The sequence below is a fragment of the Loxodonta africana genome, chromosome 22 (assembly GCF_030014295.1).
Source record: "Loxodonta africana isolate mLoxAfr1 chromosome 22, mLoxAfr1.hap2, whole genome shotgun sequence".
In the NCBI taxonomy this organism is placed as follows: Eukaryota; Metazoa; Chordata; class Mammalia; order Proboscidea; family Elephantidae; genus Loxodonta; species Loxodonta africana.
The window spans coordinates 17882899-17908934 of record NC_087363.1 but is presented as its reverse complement, the minus strand read 5'-3'; the positions used below and the strand labels follow the sequence as shown (position 1 = coordinate 17908934).

The following is a 26036-nucleotide window of genomic DNA, read 5'->3' as shown; positions in this document are numbered from 1 at the left end:
GGCGTCATCATCTGTGCTTAGAAATCTAATAGGCCGTGGGTGGTGACAGGCCAGGATTCTAGCGACTTTCAGAGTTTTCTGCGGTGTATCGGAAGCTCTGTAATGTAATCGCTGTGGGCAGGGTGACAGGATTGACCTGCAGGGTCACTGAACCTCTGGCAGGGGACCTTACCCTTGCACTCTTAAATCATAGCCGTGAGAGGAAGCATGTGGCATTGGTCTCGACAGCTCCAGCTGACGTAATACCTGTTGTTGCAGTCCTCGCACAGTGGTTGTCAGGATCACCTGGGAGAATGCTCAGAAGAACACCGTGCCTCATGCCTGGTACGCAGCGGGAGCTCTGGAAACATTTGGTGGAATTAAGACAATTGTAAAAGGACTTCCTAAATCTCTTTTCTCATACTGCATTCTTGGCTGAGGCTTCACAGTGCAGGGCAATGGAAAGGAAGAGTTTCATCTGAAACCAGGCAGTGGGTCCTGGGAGCAGGATTCTCAGTCCTCCCCGCTGATACGCCCCACATGGCTGAGCTGAGAGGCGTCACCCAGGGTCTGGCACTGAGCCATTCATCATTACAAGACCGGGATTTCTTTTTTAAGCCTTAACATTAATGCTGATTTTTCAATCTACTCCTTAATATATCCAGGTTTATTTTAACACTAAGGAAGAAAAAAAAAAAAACCTTACCATCAAAGTTTGAACTCTTTCCCCCAGAGAAATTACCTAGCAAAATTGCTCCAAGAGGATGGCCTGTCTTTAGCCTGTGGGTCTGTGTGGGGCCCACGCTAGTTCTGGAGCACCTGTGGGCAGGTGCACCTCACCTCTGTGATGAGGATAGGTGCGTCAGTGTGAGCCCTGCCTTGTGGGGGGTGACGGATTCACCTGTCCGTTTCCTTATGGTCTCTTTCCGCTGTTGGGCATGGCTTGGGCTGCATAAGACAAGCAGAAAATACACCTCCCTGTATGGGCCTTGTACTCACATTCCAGGTCAGGGAATGGACAACTGACTTAGTTTTCAAACCAGTTTTTACAGGGCCCGAAGGAGTGAGTGTAGACTCAGTACCCTGAATGGCAAACGTGTTTCATCCTTTGAACCAACTCTAATTGATTAGTTCTGGTTGCCTGCAGTGCTGTCTTAAGAAGGCCTCTGTGGCGCATTGGGGCTCAGCTGGGAGGAGTGCTGTGATTGATTAGCGATGTCTGTCATGGCCTCTGAAGAGACATCTTGCCCTTTATTTGCCGTTCTCTGCGTCTGATGTGTCCTTAATTCCTCTGTGCTGTGCCCTCCTTTGTGAAGTGATTTTAATGCTAACAGGTGGCTCTAAGTATGAGTTGAGGTATCATGAGAGACAGCAGGTAGGTTCCACTTTAAGAAAACCAACCATGAGAAAAATGCAAATTTACAAGAATGCGTAAATCTGGAGTCAATTATTTCCATTACAGAAAGATTCCACGAAAGGTTCCTTTAAATAGCGAACTCCCCAGATGCATTAAAATGATGATTCAATTTACAAAAATTCACTTTGCGTGCAGCTCTTCAGGACCCTGTCTATGAAAGTAAAGCAAACCACACCTGATTTTTTTAAACTGCAGCCTAAATAATGTTCAGGATGGCTGCCGCCACGAATCTCGAGTCTCCTGGTAATTCCGGCTCTCTTCAGACTTCCTCCTTACTTCCTATCCCAGAGTGTTGAGTAGAAATCTGGGTGGTGGTCAACAGCTGCTGGCTTCCACCCTCACACGGCTGCATTTCATTAGTGGGTGGACTGATTACTCTGTCTGTTTATGTGTGGGTGTGGTTGTACAAGGCTACACACTCTGCGCACTACGTATGTAGATACAGATACACAAAAGCCATTATCTCGCTCTCAGCCCACCCTAAATTCATTCCTGCTGTGCCGGTTATAAATGGAAGGTTCCGATCACTTGGTGGATATGGCCTCTTGGTAATATCTGCCCTGAATTCTGGCTCCCCATCCTCCTGGTTTTTGTTTATATATTATTTACCCTTGCATCAGAAAACTTCCCCAGACTCTGGGCCTGAGTTCCATTATCCAAACGTGGAACCCTCTTCTTCCTCTGTGGCCTAGAAAGCCCCAAATGGTTTTCTGATTTAGAAAATTAAATATAATCTGACTTTTGTGGCAAGCTACGAAATTCCCAACCATCAGACACTCCCATTAAATATATAACGTACACAACATCTGAAAATATCGCCAATCTAGCATGAACTTGAATTACAGAGGCATTCAGTGCCCCTCGGGTAGTATCACCGGCCTCTTCCCAGGCACTCAAACTTGGGCATTTTTCCCATGGATCATAAAGCTCCCAGGAATGCTGACTGGCACGTGTGTTTGAGTTCTCATGTTCTGTAAAAGCAACTCAATCCAGGGACGAGGACCTGAAAGAGACGGTATCTTCCCTTTCTCTGTGTCTGGCCTTCTCTACCCACCCCCCGTGGAAAAATTGAAGTAGCTTCACAGGCACAAAGCACAAGTATCATTTCTCTATCGTCGATGGTATTTTTTAAATCGCAGCATAAATTTCTTCCCAGGAATATACAGGTACAAGCCCCCCCCCCCACACACTTTTGGAAAAAGGAAAATGAGGCAGTGACAGTGAACACATCGGCCTGCTCAGACACTTTCTCCTGGCCTAGAATAACAATTTCTCTTTGAGATGAAATTCTCAGGCTGGTGAGCTGTCAAATAGCCCCTTTCCTTCTGTCTTCCCTGGCTCATTGGTTTGAGCGAAGGGTCGCCCACGGTATTGGGCTGTAATAGCCGCATAGGTGCAGCCATAGATGGTGGCCACCAGCATCATGAGACACACAATCCCACACACAACCCCCGTGATGATGACAGTGGCCACAGCATGCCGCAGGTTGGCTGGCCTCGGTTTGGGCTTGAGCCCACACTCGGAGTGGTCTTGCTCCCCTGCGGGGTGGTTCTCAGGAGGCCTCACTGCAGCACTGTGGGTAGAGCCTGGCTGTCGAGCCTGTGTGGGCACTGGATCCAGAGGAGCAGAGGGGCAGGGAGCGTACAGCTCGTGAGGGATCGTAAGGAGGTTCTCTCCCTTCCAGGTGTCTGGTGACGCACAGATAACACCATCCGTCCTTCCCCCTTTAAAAAGCAAGAGCAAAGGGCGATAACAGAGCCTTGATACAATTGAGTTCCAGGATATTCAGGCTGCAAAAACGGAGACAGATGGAATTTATAAAGTACCTTTTTTTTTTCCTGCAGTCAAAGAATTTAACGAGCATATTTTATGATTTTAGGATTTCTAAATTGGCTAAATGCTAAAAATGCCACACACTAAATTGGCAATTACTAATGACCAAGAATTCATTAGAAGTCAGGTTACCTTTACCTTATAAATGCTGGGGAAAAACAATGCAAAAGCTGACAAGGAGGAGGGCTGGACTCCAACACTGAGGGCAGTGTTGCCGACAGCGCTGCTGTTGCTCGTTCCCCTAATGAACCCCGCCAGACAAGAAATCTTTTGTACCAAATTCTCATTGGAAATCTAAGGAAAAAAAATAAAACAAATGTCCATTGTTGTGATGTCATGTGTTAATTACAAAGACCCTATGTGTCTACCAACACTACTCAGAGATGCCAAGTGGGGAGGTGGAATGGTCCTTTGCGTCTCTTGTTTATCTGAAGATTTGACAGTAACGTTAGTTTTGTTCATGGGATTAAGTATAATTAACATGTCTCCTCAGGCCTTGAAACATTTATTGCTTGGGGTATCGAACTTTCCAACGGGTTGTTAAACCCAGTTTCCACTCCTTGTAAGGTGATTGATTTCCTCAGGTATGTAGACTGCTGGTGTTTAGAGGGGACCTGGGTGCTTTTTTTTTTTTTTTTTTTGGGTGCCTAGGCATTCTTTTCGGGCAAGAACATGGAGCTAACAGAATCTGTTCTAGCCTCATTTAACTGCTGATTTACTATTTGACCTTGGGCAAATAAACTTCTCTGCCTAAATTTTCTGCTATAAAAACATCATATTTGTGTCTGACTTGATAGTTCACAAAGCAATTTGAAGTCCTCACAACTGCACTGTAATGTGTGATTCTTGTCCAAGCTCACACAGGTCATAAATAGAAGAATCAAGACCCAAACCCTGTCCTCCCCCTTGGTCCCAGTTTTTCCCTCTTTCTCTCTGCGTCTCTCCACTTCCTCCTTTCTGGAGTGTTGTGACACAGTGACAGTCAGCAGTGTCCATCTGTAAAGCCCTTTGACAGGGTAGAACTCCCGGAGGATCTGTGGCTCAGTTCCTTTTGGCTGCCATAAACACCTCTTCCAGGGTGGCTGCAAAGATTGGCACCACTCTTAGCAAAGTTGGATTGAAGACTTGTAGTAAGCATGGTACCAGAAAGAGAGGCCACGTGGTGAAGTTGGCAGCGACACAGGTTGGAAGCAGCTTAAGCCCCTGAGTGACTGCATGGAAAACCAATTTCCTTGGACTCTGATATGACTGAGCAACAGACGTTTATTACGTTACATCACTGAGGTCCGGGACAGTCTGCTATCACATTTAACCTGCCCTGACTAATACAGTTAATGTTTGTGTCTGTTTATTTTTCTTTAAAAAGTTCTTAACTAACATCTGCTTCCTTATTTTGCCTTTATTCAATATATGAGTAATCAGATTGTGTTCCACATTTAGCCTCCATTTGGGTTTTCTTTCTAGTTATTTTGGCACATCTGAGACTCATTGGAGTCCTGGTAGCACAGTGGTTAAGAGCTACGGCTACTAACTAAAAAGTCAGCAATTTGAATCCACTAGCCACTCCTCGGAAACCCTATGGGGCAGTTCTACTCTGTCCTGTAGGTTTGCTGTGAGTTGGAATTGACTCAAGGGCAATGTGTTTGGTTTGGTTTTTGGAAGACTCATTATCCCATATCGATTTTACCTTCCTCCAGAGAAAGGCTGTTGCCTGTGATTTTGCAGCTCTTCCACCCGGGAGCTCTGAACTGTATCATTGAGGGCCAAGATGGGCCCAGGAGCTCCCTGGCTTAATACTATCATTTTTTATCTGACAACATTCAGAGTTGTTAACTTGCTCAAAGTTCACCAGTGAGTTTGTGGCAGAATAGGGGGAGTTTCGTCCCATCCCGTGTTGCTTCTAGCGTCCTAGATCTGGGAGCCGTTTTTTTTGCCAAGAAATGTTGTTCTTTGATGAAAGCCACCTCTCTATGATGGGCTGGCTTCTGCTCACTATTTAGTCACATTGCTTCTAGATGTAAACAGTTTTATTTACGGCCTCCTGCATCAGCGATTTCACCACGTTATATGGCTACTGTTGCAGGTTAACTTGAACATTAGCTGGTTAGTGATGTATTATTTGCTATTGCATTGTTGAAGGAGACCTGGTGGTACAGTGGTTAAGAGCTCCACTGCTAACCTAAAGGTCAGCAGCTCGAACCTACCAGCAGCTCCGCAGAAGAAAGGTGTAGCAGTCTGTTTCTGTAAAGATTATAACCTTGGGAACTCTGCTCTGTCCTGTAGGGTGCCTATAAGTCAGAATCGACTCGATTGCAACAGGTTTGGTTTTCTGGATTATATCGTTTAGTTGTTGTTTTTAGGTGCTGTCGAGTCGGCTCCGACACATAGCCACCCTATCTATGTACAGCAGAGTGAAATACTGCTTGATCCTATATTATCCTCGCAATCCTTATAATGCTTGAGACACTGTTAAGAGGAACTCTTGATTCAGTATTGTATATCCCTACCCATTTTGTGCTCTGACCTGGTTCCCTATATGGAACTGTTGCAGCCACCCAGGTGCTATCGGTTCCTTAATTCTTACCTGTAGCTCTCATGTCTTCTTGATCTACCGGTGCCAATGTACAGCCACCAACTCAAAACCTCCCTTGGGTATGTAGTGGGCATCTCGAGTTTGTCATGCCACAGACCGAACTCCTGACCTCCCACCTCCCACCTGCACATACCTGCTCCCTGTGCCCACCACCCCCTCCCCCGCCACTGTCAGCTGCAGGACAAGACAAAATGCATTTCCTAATTCACTTTGTTTTTTCTCATCTCCTACTCCAACCCATTAGCAGCTTCTCCCAGTTCAGTATTCCAGATTTCCTCCCTAGTTGATCTCTTTTCACCACCCTGGTCTGGGCCACCACCATCTCTTGCCTGAATGACTGAAATGGCTTTCTCTCTCATCTCTCTGCTTCTTGTTCTACAGCCTGTGGACTGCTCTCCCCAGAGTCACCGAGTGACCTTTTAAAATGTAATCAGATCATACTGTTCCCCTGATTAAAAGTCTTCCAGGGCTTTCCACATCACTTACAGCAAAATCCCCAATCCTAGCCTTGTTCTGCACGTTCCTCTCTGAGTCCCTTCCTCTGTTCTAGCCCCTCTTTTGTCCCTCAGCCAAGCGTGCTTCCCATCAGACTCTTTGCACTTGCTGTCTGTTAGGGATTGAATTGTGTCTCCCAAAAAGATGGGAGTCCTATCCGCATGTTGAAGTCTTAACCCCTGGTGCCTGTCAGTATGACCTTGTTTGGAAATAGGGTCTTTGAAGATATTGTCCGTTAACATGTGGTCACAGTGGAATAGGGTGAGCCCTAATCCAGTATGAGTGGTGTCCTTATAAAAGAGGAGGAGAGACCCAGAGACAGAGCATACAGAAGGGAGACCCGCCACATGAAGACAGAAGCAGGGATTAGAATGCTGCACCTGTAAGCCAAGAACACCAAGGATGGTAAGGAACCATCAAAAGCTAGGAAGAGGCAAGGGAGCGCCTTCCTCTAGCTTTCCCTAGAGGCTTTCAGAGAGCATGGCCTTCTAGTCTCCAGAACCATGAGACAATAAGTTCCTTTCTTTCTTTTTTTTTTTTTAGTAAACTAATGCACTGTCCTTTCCCCCAGTCATCACATGGTTCATTCCTTTTCGTGATTTAGGTCCTGCCATCAATATCGCCTCCTTAGAGAGGTCTGGCCTGTCTTATCCGCAATGGACTCCCCATTCCATGACACTCTTTCTTGTTACCTTGCCTTCTTAGCAGTAACTGCTATCTGAACATATATTATTTGTTATGTTATTTAACATGTCTCTATGTTGTTGTTTGTGCTAGCAAGTCCATTCCAACTCATAATGACCCCAAATGCACAGAGTAGAACTGCTCCATAGGGTTTTCAAGGCTGCAGCCTTTTAGAAGCAGATTGCCAGGCCTTACTTTCAAAGCATCTCTGAGTGGGTTTGAATTTCCAGCCTTTTGGTTAGTAGTCCAATGCCTAACCACTTGTGCCGCCCAGGGACTCCTTCATGTATCTATACCAGAATGTAATCTCCAGATAATAGGAATTTTCTTGTTGACTGCTCTTTTCCCAGAGCCTAGAAAAGTGCCTGACACATAAGAGGCACTCAAATATAGGAATAAATGCATGAATGAATGACAGCTTGAAAGTTAGGAAGAGAGAAGCACTGTGATGTAGAGGAAAGAATCTAGGGCCAGGGCCTAAAAGGCATGCATCCTGTTCTCATCTGTGATCTTGGGCAAGTCAGTGAACCTCTCTGGGCCTCCATTTCCCACTGATAACAGGGTAGCTTTGAATTTGAAGGGGTTGTCTAACTTTTCTATGGAGAGCCAGATAGTAAATATTTAAGCTCTGGCATATAGTCTCTGCCACAGCCGCTCAACTTTGTGCAGAAGCGGCCACAGACAATACATAATAAATAGGCATGTCTGTGTTCCAGTACAACTTTATTTACAAAATAGGTGGCAGCCTGGATTTGGCCCTCGGGCTGTAGTTTGCTGAGGCCTGGGTGGTCTCCAGAGCCCCTTCATTTTTAATATTCTAGGACGTATTTTTTGCTTTTGGCATCTTGTTAAAGAAATAGTAACCTTAGAGAGGGGCCCGATTGCACCCATTTCAGTAACAATGATGTTTGCTAAAAATAGAGGAGATAATCTTAGGGGAGATGCGGAGCTATCCAGTGGGTAGAAGGAAACCCCCATGGCATAGTGGTTAAGAGCTACGTCTGCTAACCAAAAGGTCGGCAGTTCGAATCCACCAGGTGCTCTTTGTAAACTCTTTGGAGCAGTTCTACCCTGTCTTGTAGTGTCGATATGAGTTGGAATCGACTTTACCGCATTGGGTTTGGTTTTTTTTTTGGTAATGGCTTGAAACAGACATAGAGGGGGGAAAAACCAAGGGGGAGATATCTATGCCCCCAGTCGGATTACACATGAAAATTAGAATTCAGTGCCACTTTGGGATTGAGCATTTGTTCAGGTGGTGACTGAATTTCTCTCCTTAAAGTTTCCAGATAAATAACTTCATGTTGTGTTAATCAAACAGTGGAAGGATGTCTCTGTGACTCATATTTGTAGATGAATTTAAACACCCTCTTGTGCCTTGTGTCATACCATGAAATGACATCGATGTGAAAAGCTTAAATGGACCCCTTGTGCACTGCTCAACATGCCTTCTAATGCAGAGAACAGACGAGGTTCATCCTAGGCTGGTAACACACAGATGGGAGTTCCAAGCAGACGTCACTGACCTTTGTAGACGAATTTCTCCAGCCAGAGTTTAAGACCCAGTAAGTGGCAATTGCATTGCCAGAGGTTGTCCTTGAGCAACAAAAGCTTCACTCCAGGCATGGATTCTAGGAGCGTTCGATCTAGCTGCTGAAGCTGGTTTTGTTGAACTGCGAACACAGTTAGATTCTCCCAAGGCTCGCCCAGGGCCGTGGGAAGGTGGCTGATGTTGTTCCATGACAGATCAAGCTCCCTTAGCTGTGGGAGGGGATGGAAAAGTCCGTTTTCCAGAGAACACAGGGAGTTTTGGGTTAGGTTTAATACTTGCAGGTGCTGAAGACCGTGGAAAGCTCCAGGGGCCAGAGTAGAAAGGGAATTGTTGGACAAGTTCAAGGTCATGAGCCGTGGCACTGACCTAAATGCAAAAGCAGGAAGCTGGCGGATCTGGTTATCTTGTAAGTGCAACGTTAGAGTCTGAGGCGGCAAACCAGAGGGGATTTCAGTCAGACCCCGTCGGCTGCAGTCTACGGACTCCGAGTGGCAGCGACAGTTCTCTGGGCAGCCACACACCATGCAGAGCACGAAGATGGTGCTTGAAAGCAGGAGCAGTTCACCTATGACAAACAGAGACTGAGATGAAATCCAGCTTGTAAGGAGTAGTGTTTTGTTTTCCCTTTTGAATTCACTGAGACAGGTTACACCTTCAACAACCTGGAATGTAGGTCCAGTCACTCACAGCGGCTGGTAGAGTCGGGCTGGACTGAGTAGATTCCCAGTGACAATAACTACTGCAAAACTCTGCTATTGTCAGAGCCTTGGAAAAGACACTTCCTCAGTGGCTCAGTAATCCACAAGATAAAAGACTTAAGCATATCAAGGAAAGAAAAAAAAATTTTTTTTTTTTTGGAGGAAGGTGGAAAAAATTCCTTTCTATGCACCTGCCCTTTGGAAGGTGCAGTCGAATTATCTGGGGCCACAGTGCAGAAGCCAGCGAGAGGAATTTCAGCTATTCACATTTCCGGAAAGTGTGCTCCAGGGCTGCACTGTCCAATAGCCTGTGCTGTGATGGTGGGAATGTCCTGTGTCTGTGCTGTTTAACATGGCAGCCGCTAGCCATGTGTGGCTACTGAGTTCTTGCAGTGTGACTGCTGCAGCCCAGGAACAGAGTTTTTGTTTGTCTTTAATTTTAATTCATTTAAATTGAAATAGCCACATGTGGCTGGTGGTTACCATATTAGACAGAGTAATTTTAAAGCATTCTCACGTGTTGATGTGCATCGTTGGAGGTGTAATCCTATGAATGATGATTGACTCTGCTTCTTTTTCATTTGAGAAATTTTAAAAACACACCAAAAATTAAGAATAATACGGTAAACACAGTGTGTCCTCATATCATGACATAACAACCATTCACAGGGTGTCAAGTGTCTTCATCTCTTTTCCTTTTAACTCAAAGAACTCAACTGATGCAGTTGAATTCCCCCAAATACCATTCAGGGACACCCCACCCCACCACCATTGCTGAGGTATCCTTCAGCCCTTTTTAAAGCAATACTTGATAACAACAACAATAAAACCAAAACCAAACCTAGTGCCGTTAAGTCGATTCCGACTCATAGCGACCCTATAGGACAGAGTAGAACTGCCCCATAGAGTTTCCAAGGAGCACCTGGCGAATTCGAACTGCTGACCCTTTGGTTAGCAGCCGTAGCACTTAACCACTACACCGCCAGGGTTTGCAACAACAATAGTAGCAAATATTATATAGCATTAGTTTTCACCCAGGCACCATTCTCAGTGCTTGATAGATATGCTAATTAATTCTGTCCTCATAACCTTGTAAAACTGGTTCTATTATTGTGCTCATTTTATAGGTAAGGAAGCTGAGGCACAGAGACACTAAACCATTTGCCCAGGGTCATAGAGATAGTAAATGGTAGAGACAGGATTTGAACCCAGGCAGTAGGGCTCCAGAGTCTATCTGGGCTCTTACCTGCTGCGCTCTGCTGCCTGTCAGATATTTACACATACACACTCACTCACACTCTTTGTTTTGTATAAAAACTGAAAACCAAACCCATTGTCGTCGAGTCGATTCCAACTCATAGCAACCCTGTAGGACAGAGTAGAACTGCCCCATAAGTTTCCAAGGAGCTCCTGGTGCCAACCTTTTGGTTAACAGATGTAGCACTTAACCACTACGCTACCAGGGTTTCCCTGTTTTGTTTAGTGGCTTTTAAATCTACATAAATGTAATCATCAGCATGTATTTTTCTCTAAGCTGCCCTATCCATGCAACTTGGATTTAAGAGCTATCCATACAGATTAAAAAAAAAAAAAAAAATTTTTTTTTTTTTTTTTTTTAGAGAGCTAATTCATTCCTTTTCACTAATGTATGGTATTCCATGGCTTGAGCACCCAAGTTTAATACTAAGCCATTCCCTTACGGGGGGGGGGGGGGCATTTGAGTTGTTCCAGTTTTTCTTCATCACAAAAAAGGCTACAAAAAGCTTCCTTGCATGGATGGAGCTGCTGTGACGTGTGGGGCAAGGTCCCTGGAATATGCAGGAGTCTCCTTGCGGGGTTCAGAGATTATGTGGACTTTACATTCTCCTAAATACCATTAGATCGTTCTCCAAAGTAGCTATATCACTCCCCCACCCACCCCCAAGACTTGAATTTCAAAATATGGCAATTATCTGCTGGGACATTTTGTTAAATTGGTAGAGAAGTTCACAAGGCCACAAAATAATATTTAAAACTCAAAGTTATTATTTACTCATGAAGAAAGCTCTTGACAGAGGTGTTTTGTTTTATTTTGTTGTTGTTGTTCTGGCCTTAACTAGGGGAATATACAATGTGATTGTCAAGCACAATGGAGCCTGTTTCCCCCTGTTCCTTCGGTCTGCACTCACTGATGCTAACAGTGCTTGGGGGAAATAGGGGAGACATACGAGAGCCTTCTGAAGGAGATTCTGCTCAGTTTCATTTTGCTCAAGGGATGCTGAACGTCACAGTCCTCTCCTTCCTTCACAATACAAAAGAGCAAAATTCTGTTTTCCTTTCTATAATTTTGTAAATAAATGACTGCTTTCAAAGGCAAACCCTCTTCCTATCAGAAATGAACCGCCACCCTGCACTTTAGTGTTGCAGCTCAAGCATTAATTAGTAACAGGAAATCAAATCTTAAGCCAGAGAACATGTTTTCCACAGAATCCACTAATCTATTAATGAAAGGCTTGTCTTTCTAAGATTATAGCTAGTTTGTACATTTTTTTCCCCATTTGGTCCCACCGTCCAAAGGGAAGAATACATGAAGCCTAGCTCCAAGCACTGTTTTCTACGAAATGGCCCACGACATACCAACTGCATATCTGCATTTAAGGCTGCATACGTCAGTCCCCAGCCCACTCCTTTCACCCAACATGGCAAAAACAAAGACCCTCCCATTCATGGAGACATTGTTCACATTTGTTCGGTCTTTTAGGGACAACTCGAAAATCGATATCCCCCAGATACCTTTTTGAGGGGATACCAACCCTCTCTGGGATAGAGAACTTTCCTGAGGTTTGACTGAATCAATTGCAGCTCACCTGTCATGATGGAGCCTTTACAAGCCCCCTTGCTGACCGCGTAGCCCACCTTTGTTAACGTGAAGGTTGGTGAATCGAGCACACAGCAACCTCGGAGCCCAGCTCTGCATTCACCTTTCACGAATCCTGCCTGTGCTTTTCTTCAGTGCGGAAAACAGTTGTTGCTTTCAGGAGACTGCTTAAGCAGCTGCCAGTGTGTCCATCTGGCAGGATCGTTTCCCATAAGAGGAGCTTTTGATTGTGCCCTCTTCTGTCTAAACGTGTGGGCCTCCTCCCCAAGACTGGCCCTGCCTTTCCCATTCAGACGACGAGCCACATAAAGAAAGTTGGTCAGCCCTCCGTGAACAGCTGTAACATTCAAACATGACCCCGATGGCTCAGCCTTTTGGATTATTTAATCTGCTTGAAGTCCAGGACACCAAAATAAACTTGCCTTCTTAATCCGGTCATGGTCTCTGAATTCTGTTGACTTAGAGCCATGCTGTGTCAACCCTCATTGGGTTGGGGGATGCCCGACATAGATCCTCTATCTGGGGGTCTAGCAACAGAGCTAGCAGAGTGTGAAATCTAAGAACAAATTGGCCTTCTGGAGGCCGACAGGGCTTCCACAGTGCACTTGTTTGGCCATTGAGCCCACATCTGTGCGGATTAGCTGTGTTGACAAGGTCTTGATGCCTGAAATTCATAGTCATGGTTTCCTTTAGTGGACATCACAACTCTTCTCCCTGGTGCCACAAATACTTCTCAGCTGCTGGCTGGCTTGCTGCTCACGCCCTCCCTCCGGCCGCCAGTTGAGTTGACCTTTTGGTGAGTGTGACTTCAAATATCTCTCAACCTTTCATTGTAGCCTTGATGCTGAAGTTCTGATCCTTTCCGCATTCTTCAAGTATAAAACAATAAACCCACCCCCTCTGAGCATCAGGCATCAATGAACTGTGACTCTTCTCTAATTGAAACCGTTGGGAACTTTCCCACCAGGGACTGGAACTCTATCTATGAATGTGCAAATCCCCTGCTATTTGCCAAGGTGGGGTTTCCATGTCTGAAGCTGTCCTTCTACAACATGCCAAAATGTTCCACATGCCCACGGTGACTATAACGTAAGGGAAAGCTTTCTTCTTTCAAGACAGCATGACGTAGAATCCCTAGTGTGGCTTTGGAACAAGGTGGATCTGGATTTGAAATTCACCTTCTTCATTCTACGTTTGTCTCTGAGCAAGTGACTTGTCCACTCAGAGCTTAGTTTCCTCATCCCTAACATGGGGATAATAATCATCCTTACTTCACAAGATTGTCTCCAGGATTAAATAAAGTAGGCATGTCATGGCCCAGAGGTCTTAATACACATTCGCGATTACCCATGAGGATGACTTCCAGGACTTGGAAGACTAGAGAGAGGGCCTGAGGGAAGGCCACCGGGAAGCCGCTTTGGTTGCAGAGAGAGAAGAAGCCCCTTGTGAATGGAAGTTGCAAAGTTGTTTTTTTACTGTCCTTAATAGTCTTCCCATTTGGCCAAGCCCCTGCCGACCTCACAGAATCCAGTATACTCATCCTGCCCTCTTCTTGAAAATCTGCTTTACCCAGCCTGCCATCTTTTATCCCTCTCTCTAAAATTTTCTGAAAATAAGAGATACAGTGAGGAACAAAGGTGTAGGTGGTGAAGATCCATTTAAATCATAATAAGAACAAAGTGTGTCCTCTCTTCCTTTCCTCCCTCCCACCTTCCTCTCTTCTTTCTTGTCTTCCTCTCTATCCTCAGGTGGTTAGAATTTAATAGTCATTTGTGATATTTGACCATCAGCGGTCCATGCATGGCATTCACTCATTAATTCATCATAATACAACAAACACCTGTGAACCTAACCTCATCCTAAGAACCAGGGCTTTGAACAGTTAGTTCTGGTTCAAACCCTGCTAAGAATTCAAATTTCTAACAAGTTCCAAGGAGATGTTAATGCTGCGGTTTAGGAAACAATTCTGAGAACCACTAGTAGAGCAGTGGTTCTCAAAGTTTATTGTACATAAGAGTCATCTGGGTGTCATGTAAAACTGTAGATTCTGGTTCAGTGTACCTGGGTGGAAATGCAAAGTCTCAGCAGGCGTTCAAACCGGAAGCCCTGCTTAGAGCTAGAAAATTGCCAGTAACTTACAGTTACCTGTGTGCTTCTCTTTCCCAGGGATCAGCAGATATTTTCTCTAAAGGGCCAGATGGTAAATATTTTAGACTTGAAGAGATATACGATCTCTCTCAACTACTCAGCTCTGCCATTGTAACACAAAAGCAGCCAAAGCCAATAGGTGAATGAGTGGAGATGCCTGAGCACCAGTAAAACATGATTTGCAAGGGCAGATGGGGAACTGGATTGACCCATGAGTCATAGTTTGTGACTCCTGCTCTTTCCTGTCCCTCGACCAATGCTGCCACCACTACCACCTGTCGTCCACCCAGCCAGAAGCATCCGCTATCCTGTCTTCTATTCTGTAAAGTGAAGGAGTTGGCAGGGATGATCCTGGAGGCCCTTTTATGTCATTTTGGTCAGAAAGCATGAGTGGACTTGGAAGGCCCCATACTTCGAGACTTTGGAGTGTTCTGGGGAGACAGAATTTAACGAGTATCTCTTTGGGTTATAAGGGTACTATTCAGCTGTGTCCTGTAGGACCCAATCGGAGTCCAAGTCTTTTGGACTCAGAGGCCCGAAAAAGATGAATCCATCGACAGCATAATGGGGTGGGAGGGGGGAGGGAGTGGAGACAACGAGGCCTGGACACCTGTAGGGAAACTGCAAGCCTTCGAGGACACCTTCAGGTAGAACCAGGCTGTGTGTCCAAATGAGGAGACTGCCTTTCTTGCTGCTGCATTCCCAGAAGCTATGTGGTCTTGGGCAAATCACATGCTGTGTCTGAGCCTCAGCTTCCTCACCTGTGAAATGTAGACACTACTGCTGTCTTAGTTATCTCGTGCTGCTACAACAGAAATACCACAAGCAGGTGGCTTTAACAAAGAGAAGTTTATTCTCTCACAGTCAAGTAGGCTACAAGTCCAAATTCAGGGTGTCAGCTCCAAGGGAAGGCTTTCTCTTTCTTACAGCTCTGGAGGAGCTCCTTGTAATACATGAGTCTTCCCTTGGTCTGGGAGCATCTCAGTGCAGGAACCTCAGGTCCAAAGGACGTGTTCTGCTCCCGGCACTGCTTTCTTGGTGGTTTGAGGTCCCCAACTCTCTACTTGCTTCCTTACCTTTTTATCTCTTGAGAGATAAAAGGTGGGGCAGGCCACACCCCAGGGAAACTCCCTTTGCATTGGATCAAGGATGTAACCTCAGTAAGAGTGGTGTTACAATCCCACCATAATCCTTTTTAACTTAAAATTACAATCACAAAATGGGGGACAACCACACAAAGCTGGAAATCATGGCCCAGCCAAATTGATATATACATTTTTGGGGGGCCAGTATTCAGTCCATGACAACTACCTTACAGAGTTGCAGCCAGTTAACCAGTTGCCATCAAGTCAACCCTGACTCATGTCAACCCTCTGTGTGTCGAGTAGAACTGTGCTCCATAGGATATTCAGTGGCTGATTTTTCAAAAGTAGATCACCAGAGTGTCACTGTGGAGAACCAAGGTGGACTCTAACAGTGTTCATGGTTGTGACTTTTTTGTTGTTGTTTGTTTTGTTTTGTCTTTATAAATAAAATTCCAAATGTTTAGAAACAGTAAAAAACAAAAATAGCCAAGCATTTCTTCCAAGGTGCCTCTGGGTGAACTTGAACCTTCAACCTTTCTGTTAGCGGCAAACACATCAACCATTTCCACCACTCAGGAACTCCCCATAGGTTGCAGGGATATTCAAATGATGTATGTTAAATGCATAGCACAGGCTTGGTAGAGCAAAAGATAAAAAGTGGTAACTCGTGTTAGTAGACTTCAAAAAGAGTCCGAGCTGTTTCCACCTAAAACACAAGTACCTGGGTTCACATGATGGACCCCCACAGCTGATGGGTTTCTGGGAACAGCAGCGTACTACCCAAAGGGGCTCCCCCTTGGTTCTGTCTGACTCAGGCGGGTGATTGAAAGCTGGACCGTGTGTACGTAGAGTGGGAGGTTCCAGGACTTTGAAGGACTTTGCAAGCAAGCTGAGGCTGATCAATTTATTCCATCTGCCCTCGGGCAAGAGAACAAAGGCTAAAGAGTGTGATCTGCAAGCTAATGCCCCCAGAGCAGCGCCCCACCCCCCCACTCCCCCACCCCCATGAACCAGACTCAGGAGGTCCCAGGACAGGTAGACAAATGGTGAGAGCAAAAGAGTGAGGAGAAACTCGAATATCAGCTCAGGCAAAGGCCGTTGGAGGGGATGACAGCCCCCCTGAAAGGCTCTGGCACCAAGGCCCAGTTAGGAGCCCAGCATCCCCCACGGGAACTAGATTCAGATAGTCCCTCCAGAGAATACTGGTGTCATCTCCGTGCTGAGAGTTGAAGAACTTCCTAGCTTCTATTGACATATTCTTTTGCTCATTTTAGAACGTTTCCTAAAATAAATTGATCTCTTTAACACGTCACACGCACCCCTGCAAAAAAACAAAACATTATTATTAACCTTTAGAATTGGTGATGTCTTCAAATCCAGGGAGTGTATAACAACAGCTCTTTTTCCCGGGCAGCATTGTACAACTATTTTAGAAGGGTAAGTCAGGGTCACATATATCCATCGGGAGACTTGTTCCTAATACAGTGTTAAATTTTTAAGAAGTTGAATAGGAATATATATATTATATAACTCATTGCCATGGAGATTATAAAATGTAAACATTCATTATATTTGGGGCAATTTTGTTCAGGTAGGCCAAGGAGGAAAGGGAGAATTAAGTAGGCACTTACTGGAAGTTCTCATGAGTTCTAGAAGAAGACAGGGCCATCTCCTTAGTCTTCTTAACCACTTACCAAAACCCATTGCTGTCAAGTTGATTCCAACTCACAGCAACCGTATAGGACAGAGTAGAACTGCCCTATTAGGGTTTCCAAGGCTGTGATCTTTACAGGAAAAAAAAAAAAAAAAAGACTCACATCTTTCTTCCGCAGAGCAGCTGGTAAATTCAAACCACGACCTTTCAGTTAGCAGTCCAGCCCTTAGCCACAGTGCCACCAGGACTCCCTACATGTTTATATAATCCCGCTGATGTTTTTTAAAAAGTTAAAGGTGGAGGAATGAACCCTAAAAACGCAAATTGGTTTGAAGATGGAGTGAGGAAAGGCACACCCCCAAACTGGTACTACTGATTACTGAGACTACGGGGGAAGCAGGTGCGGTTAAGAAAAGGGGAGAAAAAGTAACTTCTGTTTATACCTCTGCACATTCGGCTTGTTACTACAAACATGTATCACATCTGTAATGAAACGCTGCAAAAGAGAAGAGCTGATGTTTAAAGTAGTGAATAGAGGTTCATTTCCTCTAGGGAGTAACTGAGCTGGATGTGGGAACAGCTCCCCTAGAGTTTGCCTCCCCCGCTCTAGAAGGATTAGCCAGCAAGGCGACATCTGCCTCCCTCTGCTAAGTGGTCTGTGCATGTGACAAGACCTTATAACTACTGTGAGCATTTCTCCCAGTTTTCGTATCTGCCTTGCTAAGATCCTGGCAAAGTGCCCATACACCCCATCACTGGGCTCACCAGCCAAAGCCTGCTCTGTGGTGGTCATCGGCCAGAGCCTGCTCTGTGGTGATCGCCAGCCAGAGCCTGCTCTGTGGTGGTCATCAGCCAGAGCGTGCCATACTCTTTGGTGATCTGATGCCCGGGGAAGGCAGCCAGGACACAGTGACAGCTGCAGCCCAGGTTCGCAGGAGGAGGCCCTCGGCACCACAGATCCACATTACATTTAGTTACAGAGGAGATCTGGCCTTTGGAGACGTGGATAACGGGGAAAATATTTCCCTAGGAATTGTGGATAAGCAAACAACACCATTATATAAAAATTAACACAGAGCTTTTTAAAAGGTCTCAGTATTGTTTTATTTCTGTCTTTTACTTTTCCTTCCTCCCTTTTGTTCTTCCCCTCTTCCTATCCCTCCTCCCTTCTCTCCTCCCTCTCTTCCTTCCTTCCTTATGATTTCTTGTTTTTTAAAACATACAGACAGAGCACTAGGACTGTATAATGAAACGACAATTAAATCAATCATTTATTTAATGCTTACAATGGGTCCGATACTGCTGAGAATTTGTATTTGTTAAGGTAATGCTAGCTGCTATAACAAATAAACCCCTAATCTCAGAAGCATAACACATAGCAGCTTATTTCTGGCACTTTTCATAGTCTGGAGCCCTGCTGGTGCAGTGATTAAGTGTTCAGTAGCTAACCGAAAGGTGGGCAGTTCAAATCCACCAGCCTCTCCTTGGAAGCCCTATGGGGCAGTTCTACTCTGTACTATAGGGTCACTATGAGTCAGAATGAACGACAGCAGTGGGTTTGGATTTTGGTTTTTGGATCACAGTCTAGATGAGGTTGACAGGGGCCTGGGCTCTGCAAAGTCATTCAGGGACCCAGGCTCCTCCCACTTTGTGGCTGTGCCCTCCTCTTGCTCCTTAGAGTCCTCCCCATCAGCGGGCTGGTGGAGAAAGAAAATGAAGATCAGGATGGTCCAGGCCTGGAAACGGCACTGATCACTCCTGCTAACGTTCCATTGCTCAGGATGAAGTCCTGTGAGTGTCTCTAACAGCAGGGAGGGCTGAGAAACGTAGTCTGTCTGTCCTGGAAGAAGAGGACGCAGAGATGTTGGAGAGTGTTAGCTGCCTCTGCCTTGATCTCTTATTTGTATTACTTCACTTAATTATGACAATAACCCTCCAGTCTTCAATACCCCACCAGCTTCAGTTGACCAAAGATAAGGCCCGTTTTTTCTCTCCGTTGTTTTTCCACAGCACCGACATAGTAGGTATTCAATAAATAAGTGTTGAATGAATGAGTGGACGTGGATCTTACTGTTGCTTTTGTTATGGATGACGACACTGAGGTGCAAAGAAGTAACTTGCCCAAGGTCTCTGCTGTGTTTATTGTGAACACATGCATCAGACCTACCCATGTTTGGCACAGTATTCAGGGAACCTATAGTTATATGCAGTTATGCCTTTAGGTCTCTTTCTATGTAATCCATCCTTTTCAACAGTAAGCTAGAAATTTAATTACCTGGAAGATTTAACTGAGAAGATGAAAACATGGTTTTCTTTTGAGTTGTTCAGTGGAGGAGTGAGGCTGCCGTATGATTTCTCTAGTGAGAAGGTGGAAAGTATAAGCGAGGCTCCCTGCTCTCTCTTGCTCTTTTGATAAGGTAAAAGTTTAGGTTCAAGGGTTACCTGGGGTTATTCAGTTTTCTGTATATGGATATGTGTAGACTTTAAACTCCCTTTTGATGGCCTTTCAGGTGTCTGATAAAATGTAATAGTAGTGGATATGAACTGCATGTCTCCAATCTCCCTAAAGCCAAAGTAGCCAAAATCTATGAGACAACTTTTCAGCATCCACTTCTCCACAGGGCCCGATTCTGGGCTGGGTGCTGTGGGAAGGAGAAGAGGCTCATCACGCTGGCTTTTGGCCTTCAGAGAGCTTATGTTACTTAGCCATCACTACTTATTGTCTTGGGGACAGCAGTGGTTCAGTGGTAGAATTCTCACATTCCATGCGGGAGACCTGGGCTTGATTCCCGGCCAGTACACCTTATGTGCAGCCACCACCAGTCCCTCGGGGGAGACCTGCATGTTGCTGTGATGCTGATGCGGTTTCAGCAGGGCTTTAAGACTAAGACAGCCTAGGAAGAAGGCCCTGGAGATCTCCTTCCAAATATCAGCAATGATAACCCTATGGATCCCAGTGGTCCGATCTGCAACCCATCATGGGGATGGTGCAGGACCAGACAGTGCATCGTTCTATTGTGTGTGGGGTCCCTATGAGTCAGGGGCTGACTGAAAGGCAGCTAAGGACCAACAATTGATTATATCACAGTCAGCACTAATCATCTCATCACTTTGAACCTGTTAGCCCTGTGGAGATAGCGCATGATTTTGTTTGAACAAGGTAGGGCCTCGGTGACACTGTCCACCTCTTAGAGAACCAGAATCTCCGAAGTCCGTGCTGGGGAGCTTTGTATGGTAGCAGAGGTAGACCTGGATACATGTTTCAGATTTGTCCACCCTGCACCATCAGCCTCCCAGCACTTGGTTTTCCTGCACGCAGGACACACGTGAAGATAAAGATGCATTTCAGGTAAGTGTGATTAGAGGTAATTGGTGAGCTCATGCTGCTGGTAGAGTAAACTCAGGCAGATGCAGCTTCACGTAAAGGTAATGGAAGAAACAAAAGGATCAAGAAACATGGCAGCCTGGGACGTCCGGCCCAGGCCTCGCACTGACACGTTGTTTTACTTAGATCTTTTGATTGGCTGCTTTCGTCCCTGCCCCAGAAATATAAATTGGAATCAATTTCATCTTCACGTTTGATTATTTACTCATGTTACACATAAAATGACTGTTTGGTGCAGTTCTTCTTGGTGAATTTTTATGTGCTTTTGTACTTGTGTTATAACATCACAGGCCAGTTTCTGTAATAGGTTACAATGTGTGTTTCATATTTTTAAGTTATAGCTTGGAGTATGTATATTGTAATGTTACAATGAGTCTGTGTTTTGCTTTTTTCTCCTTAAGGTTTGTTCTTTGTTAGCTCTTTGATAAATGCAGTTTGGAAATGTTCTGGAAAATGCAGTTGTCTCAAACAGGACGTAGGTTGTAACCCACCAATTACACATCTCAAGCTTTAGGAATCCTTTTTGTTATTCCAGACCTTATCTGTCCCACCATTTCATTTTAGAATGGTGTCCCTGTTAAAAGCACAGACTCTGGAATGAGACCAGCTAGGTTTGAAAGCTGCCTCTAATACTTACTAGCTGTGTGACCCTGGATGAGTTAATTAAGCTCTCTGATCTTCAATTTCCTCTTCTGTATAATAGAACCCATTCACAGATTTTTGGAAAAGGTTAAATATTTTTTTTAATGTAATAGTCTTAGCAAAAAGAAAATGCCTTTGCACATAGTACATTAAGTGCTGTCTTTTCTATTATTTTGTTCATATGATATGTAGCAACTACGCCGTTAGGCTGTATCTACTCACACTAACCTACTTGGAACAAAACCAAGCGAGTTACATGCAAAGGAGCATTTTGCTTGTGTGACGGAGTTCACCATCTTTCGAATTGTAAAGCGTGCATGCGTGTGCATGTGTGCATTTGCCCAGAACCACGTGCAATTTAGGTGAGTTTGTGTTCTACATATCTCTGCTTGTCATCAAAGTAATTGGCACCACAAACAAAGAAGCGTTGGTTGTTGGTGTCATGTGACCACAACCTTTTGCTTGAGACCTTTGTTAGCGAAATAAAGAAAGGTCCTGGGTTTGCTTTGACTCTGCCCCTGTCCAGGTTTACGTGAGCAGCTTCCCATTCCGGTGTAACAGTACTCCATTCATTTGATCCAGCCACCTACTGTGTGCTTGTGCAGCTAAGTGTTTAAGGATTTCCTGCTGAGTTCTCCTGCAGGCAGGTTGTTGGTTGGTAGGAGGTCCTTTTCTAGTCCCTGCAAAATTAGACAAAGCATGTAGTCATCTCCCCCGGGAAGTTTAGTTTTCATTGTGAAGCAGGACTTTCAGAGTTTCCAGGTTGATAATGGAAACATTTGTGTTCAACAAGCAGGCCCCTTCATGTGTTGTCAACATTTCATCTGTGATTCTAACGAAGGCCGAGGAGAAATTAAACTCAGTGTACTGCTTTCCCCGGCTACAACTAATGTTTATACGTTTATATTCATGGCCCACTCCCACCACGAGGGGGCTTGGAAATGCAGCTCGTGAGCTGCTGCTGTGTGTGATGAAGCGCTAAGGTGGTTAGATCTACTGAGACATGCCTGAGAACGTGCAGTGTAGCTGTTTACTGCCTAGGGACTGGCCTTTCTCTACTCATTGGTAATTGAAATGTCTCCTGAAAGTGAAAATACCTTTGTATAAAATTAAGGTGTAGGAGACAGTCTGCCATTCTGTACCCCTCTCTGCCACGGATGGAGCGCTCTCTGCAGCAGTCTGTTGTAGATTTCATCGACTGTTATTTCTTCATTAAAGAAACATCTATTGAGTGGTTCTTGCCTACTAAGCTCCGTGCTTGGGGCATCAAAACAAGGCACAGTGATGGAAAACCTTGGAAACAGATAATGGTGATGGCTGAACAACGTGGCGAACATAATGCAGTAATGCATTGTACATGTGAAGAATACTGACATGGCAAATGTTTGAGTTTATATTTGTGTGTATATATATATAAAAAAAATCACATAAAAAAAAGCAAAATAAATGGGCCTACAGTCTAGCAAGGAGATAGACATTCATTATATATTGTTGTTGTGTGCGTCTAGTCGATTCCAACTCATAGCAACTCTATAGGACAGAGTAGAACTACCCAATGGGGTTTCCAAGGAGCAGATGGTGGATTCAAACTGCCGACCTTTTGATTAGCAGCGTCGCACTTAACCAGTGTGCCACCAGGGCTCCAAGTTCAGTGTAACCATGGCAAAAGCAGTTGTGCTGTGGCTCCGAGGCTGTCTTTGTGGCATAGACTTTAACCTTCTGTGAGTATGTATATGGCAGTGTGGACAGGATGCCCAGCAGACCAAGGTGCAGATGAGTGGTTTGGACCTCCTCTGTGGGCCATGACGAGCAGCATTAAGCAGATCCATGGAGCCTGGCCATGGCCTCAGAGTCCTTGCCAATCCAGGGCTCAAAGCAAACACTGCCAGACCACCGGTGGTGGCATACTAAGTTAATGCCATACTGAAGTCGATGTTCGCCATTCGCAGATTTGACTGACCTGAATGGCCCTGAGTTGATAACATAAAGCCAAGTGTCATTTGGCTGAGGTAGAATTTGACTCAAATCCTAGGAATCTGTTGGCCAAGCCCACGTACTTCCCATCTTCTACATCTTGATGTAAACTTTATGTTTTTCCTTTGTCCTCATGAACATGGTAATTTTTCTACATTGATTAAAAAAAGTTAATTGTTTTTAAAAATGGCCTTCAAGTAAGATGAGATTTTAGGGCTTTTTGAAAAGGGAGTTGAGTTGTGGTCTGTGGTTTTACATAGGAAGCTGATGGTTTGTGCTAGAAATATGATTCCAGAAAAGTCAGGGGATTGCACAGGTGTTTCCATCTTCTCGAATCTGGGCATGTGGACTGTGCCCAGTTAGAGCTCCCTGTAACTAGCAAGGGTTGGCTGTGAGGGGCAGGCCAGCGGCAAGCCCAGCCCCTCACGTGTGTGTCTCACGGATGCTCTCCCAGTAGAGCACATCCATTTGCTTAAAAAAGTGAAGTCCCTGGTCCAGAGGAAGTCCATCAGAAAAGGTAACAAATGTCAACCAACAAATAAGGTCTGGGTCCAAAAGAAAACTGTGAAACCAGTTTCTCACTTTATTCTCTACATTTCTGCTGTGCTTGAGCTGATGGGGCACTGTTAATTAGCAGCTTATTCTTTGTTTGGGATTAATGGTGGTGCAGTGGTAGAATTCTTACCTTCATTGCAGAAGACCCAGGTTCAATTCCTGTGGCCAGTGCACCTCAGGCACAGCCATCGCCCATCCTATGCTGAACAGGTTTCAGCAGAACTTCTAGACTAAGAAGGTCTAGGAAGAAAGACCTGGAGATTACTTCCAAAAATCAGCTAATGAAAACCCTGTGAATCACAACGATCTGATCCTGTCGTGCATGGGGTTGCCAGTAGTTGGGGCCAACTTGACAACAGCTAACAACAAGGATTCTTGGTTTAGTTTCTCCTCTGTCTAGACATACAGTTTGCTCTGACGGGCACAGTAAATCCCCATATTTTCAGGGCTGAATCACAACATCCACAAGTCACAGAACACTCAAGTAGGTCTCAGACACTGGGTGTTTTATCCAGAGATGAGCATCTAATCCAGGGGAGCACCATTATTTTCTATATCTTACTGAAGAAAAAACTGAGACTCGGGGAGGCTCAGTCCCTTGCCTGAGGTATCACAGCTTGCGAGTGATAGAGCTGGGACTCGGACCCACATCTGCCAAAGTCAAAGCCTTTTAACCGCTGTGTTCTACTATCTTGTCTTATTCTTCCCAACCACTTCCCTTTGTATCAGGAATGGCCCTAAAAAAACCTTGAGAACAAAACAGACTTGGTGGAAATAATCTGCCAGCTCCTACCCAGTAGACGCCTACCCTTGTAGGTTTCCACTGGCCAGGGCCACAGGGAGAAGAGAGCCTGCTATCTGTCTGCTGGGGCCATGGGTTGGAGAGAGGGTCTGGGGCCCAGAGGTGAGGAAAGCAGAGAGTTAGCGCTCATCTGATCCATCCCCAGAACGGTGCTATCAGTCAGATCTCGGACACATTTGCCACACTTTCTCCCCATTCAGAAGCCGCCCCCACAGGCCCACCCTCTCTTGGTCCCTGGGCAGGAAGGAGAGAACTGCCTTTGGTCTGTAGACCAGTAGCAGGAGAAGCGTGGCATGGCATGGGCCTGCTCCTGCCCCACCATCCCGGAGATTGTTTGGACAACCATGAGAACAGAGACCCTTGGCCACACTTGCTTTGCAATGTCCAGACTCTTAAGACAGAGCATGGCCTGGAAGAGGGTAAAGGTGGAACGGCCACGCCTTCACACTGAGGAATTCTGGGTCATATGCACAGAGGATGCCCAGGACTCAGATCCTCTTGGGAGCCCTGCCTTCTGAGCAGATAACCAGTGCTGCTTGCCATCAGGTTGATCCCGACTCATGGCCATTCCGTGTGCATCAGAGTGGAACTGTGCTCCATAGGATTTTCAGTGGCTGATCTAGACCACCAGACCTTTCTTCCAAAGTAACTCTGGGTGCACGTGAGTCCGCAAGCTTTCTGTTAGCAGCCGAGAGGGTTAACAGTTTGCTCCACCCAGGGATTCTCCGAGCAGAGGAGCATCTCACCAAGGCGGGAGTGCGGGGAGCAGAAGAGAAGATGAGGCTTACTGTCTAGCAGTCTCACTCGACAGCACTGAGTGTACGTTGTCAGGAAAGAACCCCACACTCACCATGTTGGTTTCTAGTCCCCATTTACAACCTACCCCCCAAATAAAAACCATTTGCCTAGAAACAGATTGGCTAGCTTCTGAGCTAACGTGAGTATTTTGAAAAGTAAGACAGGTAGCTCTTGGGAGACCATGACTGTGTTCTACCTATCCTCCTTCAGAAAGGAAGGTTTTTGAGCCGAGTCATCCTGAATAGGGAACAAATGTCTTTTAAACATATGTTCGGCTTCCCCGTAGTATAGTATACGTTGAGGTATTAAAATACGGCTTGCCCCACTCAGATTACTGCCTCGGTGCCTAATGCTGTAAAATTAGACTGTTCCTTGCCGACGTTTTATTAAGCTCCCCCAGCATCTCAGATGCAGACATCTCGCAGAGCTTCGGGCCATGTTTTATTTGCTGTCAGGGCTCCCTTCAACTTCAGTCCGTAAATTCCCCTCCCCCAAGTCTTTATAAAGTGCAGCATTTTCAATAACATTGCTACAGGCTACTTTCAAATTGTCGACCATTGGAAATGAACGTCTCTGATTGTGTGAGTGTGAATGCTAAAAGGCAAGGAAAAAAAATTTTTATTAAAAGTCCTGTTGTTTCCTGGACATTGCTTTTTGCATTTATTTTGTGATTGATATTAGTCAGTTTTTTTTTTCTGGCTTGTTTTGTTCATGGCATTTTTCTGAAACCCTTATGCACAAAAGTAATGAGTTTATACACAACGAGTGCCCCTTTCCAGCAGGGAGCCAAAGATAGCTGTATGTTTGCATTTTGAGAAACAAATGGATATAGCGGTAAATGCCGATACTCTTAACAACACTAACTTTGTCATTTAATAAGGGAGA

General features: G+C 45.2%; 2 protein-coding genes across 2 annotated transcripts in view; one reads left to right on the top strand and one right to left on the bottom strand.

Moving 5' to 3' along the window:
• Nucleotides 1-26036, top strand: part of CACNA2D3 (calcium voltage-gated channel auxiliary subunit alpha2delta 3) — a 1049182-nt gene that overhangs the window by 892435 nt on the left and 130711 nt on the right. The gene's annotated exons all lie outside the window — the stretch shown is intronic.
• LRTM1 (leucine rich repeats and transmembrane domains 1) lies at nucleotides 1734-9087 on the bottom strand. The gene is made up of 2 exons (XM_010589740.3): nucleotides 8528-9087; nucleotides 1734-3120 (listed from the first exon to the last, which is right to left on the bottom strand). The coding sequence occupies exons 1-2, from the start codon at nucleotides 9075-9077 to the stop codon at nucleotides 2687-2689; spliced, it is 984 nt and encodes a 327-aa protein (XP_010588042.3). The 5' UTR covers nucleotides 9078-9087; the 3' UTR covers nucleotides 1734-2686.

What these genes read in the sequence shown, in the direction of transcription:
- LRTM1 (XM_010589740.3), bottom strand. Translation starts at nt 9,077, where the DNA reads ATGGTGTGTGGCTGCCCAGAGAACTGTCGCTGCCACTCGGAGTCCGTA. An exon ending in GGAGAAATTCGTCTACAAAG is followed by an intron (nt 3,121 to 8,527) that starts GTCAGTGACGTC and finishes TGCTTTTTAAAG; the next exon opens with GGGGAAGGACGGATGGTGTT.